This window comes from Lepidochelys olivacea (assembly GCF_965140295.1).
Source record: "Lepidochelys olivacea isolate rLepOli2 genome assembly, chromosome: 15".
NCBI classification, from domain to species: Eukaryota; Metazoa; Chordata; order Testudines; family Cheloniidae; genus Lepidochelys; species Lepidochelys olivacea.
Window position 1 is genome coordinate 12,156,143 of NC_140425.1, and position 12,009 is coordinate 12,168,151.

The window sequence follows — 12,009 nt, forward strand, 5'->3', positions numbered from 1 at the left end:
GGTTTTTTCTTAATATCTAACCTAAATCATCCTTCCTGCAGATTAAGCCCATTACTTTTTCTCCTACCATCCGTGGGCATGCAGAACAATTGATCACCATCCTCTTTCTAGTAGCCCTCAACATATTTGAAGACTGTTATCAGGTCCCCTCACTCGTCTTTTCTCAAACCTAAACCTGCCCAGTTTTTTTTAACCTTTCCTCCATAGATCAGGTTTTCTAAATCTTTAATCATTTTTGTTGCTCTTCTCTGGAGTATCTCCAATTTTTCCACATCTTTCCAAAAGTGCGGCACTCAGAATTGGAGAAAGTACTCCAGCTGAGGCCTCACCAGTACCAAGTAGATCAGGACATTTACCTCTCGTGTCTTATATATGACACTCCAGTTAATACAACCCAAAATGATGCTAGCCTTTTTCGCAACTGTATCACATTGTTGACTTGTATTCAATTTGTGATAACCCCCAGATCCTTTTCAGAAGTACTACAGCCTAGCCAGTTATTGCCCATTTTGTAGTTGTGCATCTGATTTTCTCTTCCTAAAGTGTAGTGCTTTTCTCTTATTAAATTTCATCTTGTCCAATTCTCCAACTTGTCAAGGTCCTTTTGAATTCTAACCTTGTCCTCCAAAGTGCTTGCAACCAGTGGTGAGCTAGAGCCGGTTCGCACCGGTTTGCTAGAACCGGTTGTTAAATTTAGAAGCCCTTTTAGAACCGGTTGCCTTAGGCGTCGACTTCATGGGTGCTCCAGGGCTGGAGCACCCCCGGGGAAATTTGATGGGTGCAGAGCACCCAATGGCAGCACCGCGCCCGGCCCCAGCTCACCTCCGCTCCGCCTCCGCCTCCTCCCCTGAACGCGCCGCCCCGCTTCTCTGCCCCCCCGGCTTCCCATGAATCAGCTGTTCGCACAGGAAGCCGGGGGGCTGAGAAGCAAGTGGCGGCTTCGCACTCAAGCCCAGGGAGGCGGAGGCGGAGCAGAGGTGAGCTGGGGTGGGGGGACACGAAGAGGGCTGCCCACGCCGCAGCAGGTAACCCGGGGGGGGGGCACGCAGGGGAACCGCTCCCCACCCCAGCTCGCCTCCGCCTTCCCTGAGCATGAAGCTGCAGCCTGCTTCTCAGCCCTCCCTGGCTTCCAGTGTGAACAGCTGATTCGTGGGAAGTCAGGGGAGGGGGCGGAGAAGCAGAGCGGGGCGGCGTGTTCAGGAGAGGAGGCGGAGTGGAGGTGAAGTGAGCTGGGGCCGGGCACAGGATGGGGAGCTGCCGGTGGGTGCTCTGCACCCACCAAATTTTCCCCGTGGGTGCTCCAGCCCCAGAGCACCCACAGAGTTGGCACCTAAGGCGCCACTTTCGATGTGATCAGTGGGGGGAGCGGCCGCTCCCCGTGCTCCCCCCCAGCTACTCTCCCCCGCCCCTAGGAGCCAGAGAGCCAGATGCTTCCTGGGAGCTGCCCCAGGTAAGCACCGCCAGGAGTCCCCACCTCACCCCCTGGCAGGTCCCGCTGGCTCTTAGGGGCGGGGTGGGCACCCACTACGGTGGCCCACGAGACCCTCCTGCCCAGTTCTGGGGGCAGTCAGGGGACAGGGGAGGGGGGTGGATGGGGCAAAGGTCGGGGGGGGGGTCAAGGAACGCGGGGGGTTGGATGGTCCCCGGGGGGCGGGGGTGGGCCACAACCCCTTCATGGGGTGAGGAGGGAACCGGTTGTTAAGATTTCGGCAGCTCATCACTGCTTGCAACCCCTCCCAGCTTGGTGTCATTTTAAGATTGTATAAGCATACTCTGCTCTCTATTATGCAAGTTATTAATGAAAATATTGACTATTACCAGAACCAGGACTGATCCCTGTGGGATCCCACTAGAAGTGCTCTCCCAGTCAGACAGTGAACTGCTAATAATTACTCCTTGAGTATGGTTTTTCAACAAGTTGTACATCCACCTGATAGTAATTTAATCTAGATCACATTGCTCCAGTTTTCTTATGAGAATGTCATGTGGGACTGTGTCAGAAGCTTTACTGAAATCAAGATATATCAGATCTACTGCTTCCCCTGCCCCAAACCGCTAGGCCAGTGTGTGGTGGTGTGAATTATTTCTCACACTTAACACCTGATAATTATTGTGTTGAATTTACCTCTGAAACTGGAAGGTGGTGGCCTGAACGAGAGGCAATTTGGGCCTATCCATTATAATTGCACTGGCAAAGTGCTCACTTAAGGGTCTCTTTTAAGACCAGAAATGGTGTGAAATTGTCTGATGGTAAAAAGGGGAGGAATTTCCTACTGCAGAGGGTGTTTCAGTAGCTGTCTGCCAGCCCTGTTCGACTGCTTATGTCACTACGCTGTGTCTCATATAAGAAATAGATGGGGGCTTCTATTGGAGACTTATTCAAACCCAAGCTAAACTATTGGCTTAATTAGCTATTAATTCACTAACTCTTATTAGGCCATAATTCTGTTACAGACAGGACGTGTGTATCTATGCAGCGTCTCCAAGCTCATTTTTGAGTTAGGTTCTGATAGAATCTGTGACGTGTAATGTGAATTTGTCAGTGATGGGAGGAACAAGATGCCATAAGTCTCCCAAGTCTCTCCCTTTGGATTGACTAACAGGGAAGAAAGGAGATCAAGCTGCCATGTTCTTCCCCTCCTCACCTTTCAGGAGCCACTGTCGCTGCCAAAGCAAGAGGTATCATACCACCACTGAGCCTCTGGCTAGATCTACTGCTGCCACTAAACCAGGAAAGATGAAGGCCTGTGATGTCCCAGCCCTCCACTGAATCTAATTCCATGACTCGGTTTGCCCCAGTTTCTGTAGCCAGCCCCCAGTTCTGTGGTGGGTTCCACACTACAGACTCAAAGAACACAAGACACATGTTATAATCTGACATTTACTGCAATATTCTTTTCCCTTGGGCTGAGTTAAAGGAGAGAGAAACATCAAGTATAAATCTTATCTCTGAATGGCTCTGAATAAGTCTGTCATATTGGGAGTAATTCATCAGTGCCAGCAGGATGTTTCATATGCTGGAGAAGGCATACTCCTTCATGTACATTTTTAAGGACCTTGTCTTGTCTTGTAGTTCACTACCGGTGACTCTGAAGGATGACAGAGTAAACCCAACATCCTTTAAGTACCAAGAGAGCTTAATATCACTGGACCAGAGGCCTAAAAGGTAGGCGTAATTACAGAATCTAAGCATGTTGCATGTAGTATGCTCCATGCTACAGCTTCACATGTGGAAAGCATATGGCATGCACATGACAGATAGCATCTTATTGTTCTAAGAGTATGGTGAGTTGATGAAATCCTGCTTTCTGACAGTTACTGATTTGCTGTTTTCTATCTTCTGTTTTCAATACAGTGCATGGGGATTTGCCTTGGATTCCTACTAGCTTCACTGAGAGTTGTGCACCTAAATTTCAATGTTGACCTTAAAAATGAATTTTCCATTTTCAAGCCAGATAAATCTGGTTGACATCACAGCTGTTTATCATCTCAGAAACTGTCTACCCCAGTGACAGTGTCTGGGTTTGTAAGGCATACTGTACTATTTCAAGGGATTTGTTTTTTCTTGCAGTTCACTATCTGTGACTGTGAGAGAGGACAAAACAACCACAGCAACCTTTAAGGAGGAGGAGAGCACAAAGCACATAAAGAGGCCTAAAAGGTAGGTAGCATGTTGCATGCAATGCTTATGAGGGGCATTCATGTGGAAAGCAAAACTGTAAGCAAAACTCTGCTAGAGTATGTGTACTATCTGACACACAGACCGCTCAGTTTCCATGCAGTACCATGTGGATTTTGTCATATGATTCCCACGTACATTAATGTGAGTTGTGAAGCCAATTCTATAGATTTTGCCTTAACTACTTACCTGTCTGTGTTTAATTCAACTACTGGGCAAAAAAGCCTAGTTAAACCTTACAAGATGCAGATTAGATGAAAGGGTGTGAGATCATAACCACTTATTAGCAAAGAGGCTGCCTGTCCTCTTCACGGTGTCTGGTATTATTTGCAATTTGCAGACTGTTCTTTATTTATATTTCATATAGTTTTGTTTCTGTTCCCTGTTTCGGACGATTTCTGTAACTAACCAGCACAGTGCAAATTATGAATTTTTCAAATGAATCTGCAACTAGAAATTTGCTGTCCACGAATATTTCAGAATTCAAGCTAGCAATTTGTGGTTTGCGAATATCCCTGCTAGTTAATCTCAAGCACTCCATTTGTCACCGCCAGAACTAGGAGGTTGTGGATGTGATGAAAAGATTTGGTTTTGAATTCCGGTGAATATTTGCAGACCATTCTTTCTAGTACTTGTTCAGTTCTAAACCCAGCTCTGTACTCCTTCATTTGCATGTTTATGGCCAGGAATGTCTGAACTGTTAATCATCTGAGAGCTGAGGCTTTCATTTCACATCACTTTACAGAGCTCTGTGTTCGGAGCTGCCCAGCACTGTTTCACAGAAATGAGTAACCCGTGGTGTTTGCGTGCTCTCACCTGCAGCTCCCATGCCAGCTATTTCATTCAAAGTAAATATAACTTGTGTGCTGAGATGAGGCAGAAGTTCTCTGCGGTAGCTGAAGAAGCAGCTTTTTGTTTGCATGACAACCTGGAGATCCTTGAACGGTAAGTACTTGAACGCTTGCTGTACGCTGTCAAAGCACTGCATGCCGCACCTCTGTAACGCTCAACCCTTTTAGAGAGGGGTCTGCTGACTACAGTGGAGTGGCACCAGACTAATGGCGTGTGGAGTATAGGCCCAGCTGATTTTCTGAGTACCCATGCAAGGATGTACACTCTGAGCCAAATATTCAAGCCATTGTGCAGAGATTTGTCTGCATGATTCCTAAGGACATTGCACAGAATATATACCTTTACATGTGTAATTTACAGGCACTGGGAAAAAGTTCCCCCAAACTTCAGAGTCCATTGTCTTCTTTACATTCTAGCCAGTTGATTCAGTGGACTCAGTGACGTTCAACGGTATATCTTTAATTAACGTTTTCCAGGCTGACGGCAGCCTTCCTAGTTTGTCACACAACCCTCTTAAACTGCTGCTAAGGTTTCAAATTCCCTAACCCTTGGTCCAAGAATCCCATTCCCTCTAGCACAGCACATTTGGAGTGCGGCTCTGTTAAACAATGTTGGATTTACTTACTTTTGAAGCTAATCCTTATTCTCCCAAAGAGCAGCTATTCAGTCACCCCAAATTACAGCCAATCCACACATGATCTTTGGGTCATCCACCATCGCTATGTAGATCACTGTCCTTTCATATTACTGAACAATTCTAGTGGCTACAGTTGCAGCCTTCTGTCTCATGCGGAGGACAAGTGAGCAGCCTTCTCCCAGGCCAGCTTCAATTCTGGTCCATTGATCAGCCAGCATCGGTCATCCTTTCCTCTAGAAAGACTGAAATGTTTCACCTATGACTCATCTGAGCTCTATAGCGTAGAAAATAAGAGACCTGAGATCTCTCTTCACATAGTTATTTTAAAGGGCAGTATCCCCAGTTTCTCCTTCCACCGCCCCACTCTTACATTCACGCCTCTACTGGTATGTTAAGTCCTCTCCAGAATCCCAAAGAGTTTTCTCTGTCATCTCTCATAAGCACCCATTGTGACTGTGTGAAGAATTGACTGATTCCTGGATCTTTCAGGATAAAAGAATAAATCAGACTCTATCTAATTACCTGAAACCATTCCACCTTTGCTATAAACTCATAAAATCTCACAAGAGTAGCAGGGTAGATTAGTATTTGGATGAGAGGACTCTGAGGACCACCTAGATGTGACAGGAACTAGTGATCGCAATTCGTAGGTGGCACTCTATTGGCTGAGTTCACCCTGAACCAATGTCCCATTGTGATGGTGTTGGGGACTTTGCTGCTGGAGAAGCTGCTATTGGATGGGAAGAGAAGTAGGGATCCTGACTACTTGTGGTCATTATAACTGGATGGGGCTTTCTGTAGGATACGGCATATTAGTGTGGTATCCTGGACAAAATACCAACTCAGGTAATTAAATTCTGCCTATTCTCCATAGGGTTTCAGATATTTAAAATAGTATTCTTCCTTCCTGCCCTGAGTTATGTAGTATTGCGGTATGCTCTTAAACAACAGATACTTTACAACTCAGAGGTGACTGCATTTCAGTGTCAGATGATTTGATCCTTAAGTATATACTTTACCTAGCTTACTAAATTGATGGAGGCTTTAATTAATTGTTAGTAAATCATTCTGAGAGACTTAATTTATAAAGTGCTATCAAAGTGCAAAATATTACTAGTCTCTGTGGCCTGAACATGCTCTATTCTTCTCATCTCATTGCCTTCCACCATCCTAAGTATCTTCCCAGTTAACGGTCAATCAGAATGTTCATTTTTAAAATATACGATTTTAATTTTTGGAAGTTTATTTGTAGGAGGCGGGAGGAGAAGAGTTCTCAGAAATACCAATCTTTAAAAAACATCACGTATTTTGAGAGGGACCTAGAAAGAATGAGACAGTGTGGCCTGAGAACAGAAAGAGAACATGATGAAGATGAATGCAACTGGTAAGGAAGGAAAAGCTGAACACACCCCCAGAACATTTCCTCTAGAACCAAAAGCTCTTCTTTATTTTCAGATCTTTTTTTTCTTCTGTAAAACCAAAAGAAAGTCTTCTTAGAAGCCAGTAAACCCTCTTAAATACCATCGCTCAGGGCTTGATTTTAGCACCCTTATAAACACTGTATAAGTGAAGATGCAACAATGATATCCAGGACCAGATTTCAACTTGTGTTGTAAATCTGCTTGGTAAAGATGGGAGGAGAGAGGGTGTAAGTAGCCTGTTTCCATTTTAAAAAGGTCTGGTGCCTCCAGGCAACTCTGCATCTCCAGCGTATGGCCTTATAGGAGGCATAAGTTTGCAAAACGTTTTGGGATCCTTAGAATGACAGGCACTCGATAAGCGTATGTTGATCCATACATAATGTGGTGTTGGAAATGAAAATTTGTGTTCCTATTAGCAAATGTTGATGATGGAGAAGACGTTGCCTCCAGCTGTCTATCCATCAGGCACGTTTGAAGAACGTTTCACCGCTGGTGTTTATAAACTGCTGCCAGATATTGACTTCATCCTTCCCCGGGGCAAAAGGCATCATCACCATGAGATAAGCAGGCACCTCTCAATAAAGCACTCCTGCAGAGCTCCAGCCTTTGATGATGGGAATTAGATTAGCTATATCGCACAGCACAGGAAATAGGGCTGCAGTGTCAGTCTTCCCTTAGTAAATCAAGTGAAGTAAAATGGCGGCATATTTTTTGTGTTGAGAGTCTATGTTCCAGATGCTTTTTCTCAACTGACCTTAACTGAGAATGCAAATGTTGAGAATGTAGAAGCAAATGTTGGTCTATTTAGAAAAGCTGCATTTTGAATTGTAGCTCATACTTGCCCCACCTGCCTCCCAAATCGAAGGCCTGGTCTAAGTTTGGAAGCTGCACCATTATAATTGTCAAGTAGGGGTGTGATTTTATTTTATTGCTTTAATTGTATCTGTGCAAGCTTAGGGTGGATGTACTTATACAAGTACAAAGGAGCCTTCTAACAGTATCATTATTCCCATACAAGAATATCCATCCTGGTGTAAAGCACCTTTTTACTAATATAACTGCATCCACACCAGGCCCAGGTTTACACTGAAAAGTTTTACTAGAATACCTACGGTTAGGGAGGGGGTGATTTATTACTGTTTAAGCGACACAGCTATGCCAGTAAAAGCTTCAGTGCAGGTGCAGTTATACCTCTAAAAAGCCTGATCTACACTACAAAGTTTTGCTGGCAGAGCTATGACAGGTAGGAGTATGAAAAAATCACACTGTCAGCCAGCGTAGCTCTGGCGGGACAATCCCTGGTGTAGGCACAGCTAAGCTGAGAGAAGGGTGCTCCTGCCAGCTTAGCCAATGTCATTCAGAGAGGTGGTGTCACTATGCAGGCAGAACTCCTTCTGCTGGCTTATGTTGCATCTCGTCTATGGGGCTCCGCTGGTCTAGCTACACATGCCCAGGCTCGGTAGGGTAGATTAGCCCTAATTTTGCTAGCATAAGCTGTACCAATTATAAGCACTTCTATACAAACATAACTGTGTCCACACTCAAGGGTTTTTGCCAATTTCACTTTACTGCTATAACTATATTGACAAAACCCTCCTAGTGTAGACAAGGCCTAGGGAAGTTGTACTACTTTAATTATACCAACATGGTTAAAATGAGATAACTTTCTAGTGCAGCGTTTCTCAAACTGGGGAAGTGGAGAGGAGGAGGTGCAGGGGTGGAGCGGGGCGGGAAGAGGTGGAGCGGGGTGGGACCTTGGGGGAAGGATTGGAGTGGGGGCGGGGCCTGGGGCTGAGCAAGGGATTTGGGGGATTCTGAAAATTTTTAAATTAAAATGGGGATCCTCGGGTTGCTAAAGTTTGAGAACCACTGAATAGACAAGGCCTAAACTGTCTCCCCTTACTGGTTCTGGGAAGAACCTCCTCTTGCTGCTGAAATACTGATACGTATCTTCAGCCAGAGGGAGACAGCACTTGCTGCTAAAGACTAGTTGATGTGCTGGCAAATTCAAGACCTGCCAGGAACAAGGGAAAAGCCACCACACTTCCACAGACACATCCAGCGATTGGAGACATCAGTCTCCAGGGCTGTCAAAGCAGCACTAAAAAAATGTACACAGGACATTTTTAAAAAATGCATCTGTTCACAAGAGCTTTATTGTTATTGTAATGTGTAATTCTCCTCTTGAGTCTTCATATGCCAAGTGAAATGGCAAAGATTGAATGTTACAAGCACATTCTCACATCAGGAAGATTTATCTCAGCACATACTGGGGGGAAAATATGATGACAGCAAGGGGAAAAGGGACAGTAAAGAAAATCAGAAAATATGTCAGATCAGGGTGTGATTGCTTCAGAAAATCTATAGAGGCTAAAGAAGAGAGAGAAGAGATGAACAGGGCAAATCAGAAGTAAAATGGAAACATTTGTCAGTATTTTATTGTTTGCTTTCACACCAAAGGTTTGTCACCCAGAATGTAAATGACTAATCAGGGGGTCTCTTTTTAATGCCACACAAAGGAAGTTGGGTGCACGGTCCTGTTAACAATAGAAATAAAGCTTCTTTGCATCATTCCCTGGCATTTAATATTCAGTGAAGCTTCCCACAAAGACATTTTTTCTCACATTCTGTGAGGGGGGAAAGGAGAGGCAAATAAATCAGGTAAGTCTGAGGTGCCCAGCAGTGTAAACATCAGTTTCAAGGGCCTTTATTTCAGCTCTGCTCTGCTATTACAGGTTTTCCAGTTTGCTGTCCAGAATCCCGGACGCTGTGAAGAATGACAATCACACACAGAGAATCTTAAAGAAACTGGAAAAGTTTGGCAGGAACCCAGACATGAGAATCCGTCCCAACACCTTTCTGAAGGTGCTGAGTGAGCTACGTGTATGGGAGTTGTGTTCTCCAGACATCTGTGCAGCCGTGGAGGTGATGAGAGTCCATCTGTTAGTGTTCTAATCCAGGGCAGGTGGGCAGGGTAGGCATCTTGCAGTGTGATTTACCCAATGGAAGGTCACAAAGATATATGATTTGGGACAATGGGGCCAAGTCCCTGCAAAACGGGGATTGTAATTTACACCTTTGTAAAGCCCTTTAAACTCTTTGGGTGAAAGGTGCAACGTAACTGAGAAGTATTATTAATGATTATTGTTTTGTTGGTATTTCATCACTGATTTTATTTGCTACCAGAGTGAAAGTGACAGCAGGTTAGCATAAGTAGTTGAAATACATAGAGAGGGACATTCCATTGTTGCTGAGCCCAGAAAAGGCTTGTCTTTCATAGATGTGATGTGTGCCAAGCACTAGAGAATAAGAAGCACACTAGTGAACTGTGAAATCTACAGATTTATTTGAAGAGGCTTCAGCAACATGTGAATAAAAGCTGCTCCGGTTATGTGTAAAGAACTACTCAAGTGCCTCAAGTAAAGGGCTCTAGAAATAATTTGCACAAGGGAAAGAAGAAAGAGGGAGAGAAGGAAAGATGGAAGGGAAAAAGGAGAGGTTATGTTAAATATAGATTGTGGAGGCTAAATAAGTAACTTACTGTAAACAAGGCAATGATGCCACCTTGTGGTTTCAGTTGTTATCACAGCCCTTTCCTCTCCTGGTTACAGTGTCAGCTGAAAACCCTCAGCGGAAACATGTTAAATAATAACACACACAAGCTGCTCAGCTACATCAGATAAACTATACACATTAGGTTGTGTCATGCGATTAAAAGGCCAAGTTCTTCCAACACCCAGAAAGCTTGGGGATAGTTTAACTGCACTTCTTGGTGACTTACAAAAAGGTAACCATTGTCCCCGGAGCCCTGCCTCGTGTAATCACACCAGGAACTGCCGGAGTGGAGCATTCGTTAGCCAGAGAGGCTCCCCATTGCCATTATGCACAGTGCATGAAGCCTAGAATTCTCTGTTGCCTGCCAGTTATTCTGTATCTCTTTATCTTTGACTGTGGCTTCCACTCCGTGCCCTTTGCATGCTCTTCCTTCACACTAGTGTTAGGAATGGCACCTAAAACGATAAGGTACTGATGCTGCTGAGTTCCGTTTCCAGCCTCTTCTACCTTCTCCATGAGCATCCACAGAGGAGGGCTCTGGTACTCCTTCTGGCGCATCTGATAACGGCAGTGGGAGTATTTCAGGAACAGGAAAAACCCCATTCACTGTCAGCTGCCTGACGCTGCTCCAGACTAACACTTTGATTCATCTTTAAGCCAATTTAACGTAACACAACGCTGGGTAAAAGCAAAGCTTTACACTTTATACAAGCTTAGCTCTGCAGGTTTTACGGTTTAAATAATACTGAAGATCATAGGGGCTTCCATTTTTAAATTCATTTTAATTAACATGCACTATTATAGAAACTTATATTAAAAGACTTACTTCCCTTTTCATTTTTATCACACCAATCTAAAGGAGGTTAACATGCTAACTGTTTGCAGGCTCTATGGTGGTTGTCCCACAGTCAGATGGTATCAGCATCTCTTATATATAATATAAAGTGCTAAGGAAAATGCCCCTTTATTTTTCAGTTTGTGCGTGAAAATATCGTTCAGATGCCAGAAGAGGATTACAAAGCGTGGCTTCAGACTCGAGTCAGAATCCCCATAAGAGCTCATAGTGCTCCACCCTTGTGCTGAAAGGTCAGAGGAACTGGTTTCCTGGCCACAAGAGGGAAGTCTTGATGCTTCAAACAGAGATCTAGTTCCTGGTGAGATCTGCCTGAATGTGGGCTGGGGAAATAAACTTTGGAAACCACTCCGATTGTATATGCTTGGTAGCTATTCAAATGTGTAATTCCACAATGCTCATCTTAACACCAGCCCATATTTACCCAGTGACCACCAAAAAAGAGAAACCAAATACTGCTGTTCCTTTCCAGGTGGCCTTATGGGCCTGCAGCAAGAGCTCACTCTCAGGTTTTCATTTAGAATTAAGACAAGTTGTAAATCACAATATCATACAAGTGTTTCAGAAACACTCCTCAAATAGCAATGGAGAACTGAGAATCACCAACACCTTTTCATTGCTCACCCTTTTCCATTATAGAACCTTCTGCTTTAGATTTTTAGATAGAGAAAACTGATCTTAGTTGTTACAGTCTGTTCTGCGCTCCAGTTTTGCTATCTTGCCCTTTGCTTTAAAAAAAAAAAAGAATCCCCAGCACTGGAATATTTTAAGCTTTAAGCCAAATCTTCTCTGTGTTATTTTTTGTATCTTAGTTAAAATGTTTGAGTTTGTTCTATACAATTATTTTAGGAATATCCATGTTGCATTGGTTTTACTTTATTAAAATCACTATTCAAGTGTTCTGTATTCTGGGGTACTTTTCTGTAATTGCTCATTTTCCAGTTGTGGTTTCCAAAAGCAAACAGATGTCTTTTCACCTGCTCTTCTGAGCGATCAGTTATCATCAGTCTGC

General features: G+C 44.1%; 1 protein-coding gene across 1 annotated transcript in view; it reads left to right on the plus strand.

Annotated features, from left to right (window-relative positions):
- The window catches only part of CCDC60 (coiled-coil domain containing 60), a 113,709-nt gene extending 101,939 nt beyond the window's left edge, over positions 1–11,770 (plus strand). The window contains exons 11-16 of the mRNA XM_084648949.1: positions 3,074–3,166; positions 3,572–3,661; positions 4,502–4,624; positions 6,421–6,552; positions 9,325–9,514; positions 11,120–11,770. Of these exons, the coding sequence (XP_084505075.1) occupies positions 3,074–3,166; positions 3,572–3,661; positions 4,502–4,624; positions 6,421–6,552; positions 9,325–9,514; positions 11,120–11,227 (736 nt within the window). The 3' untranslated portion in view covers positions 11,228–11,770. The remainder of the gene's footprint in view (positions 1–3,073; positions 3,167–3,571; positions 3,662–4,501; positions 4,625–6,420; positions 6,553–9,324; positions 9,515–11,119) is intronic.
- Positions 11,771–12,009: the final 239 nt, after the last annotated feature.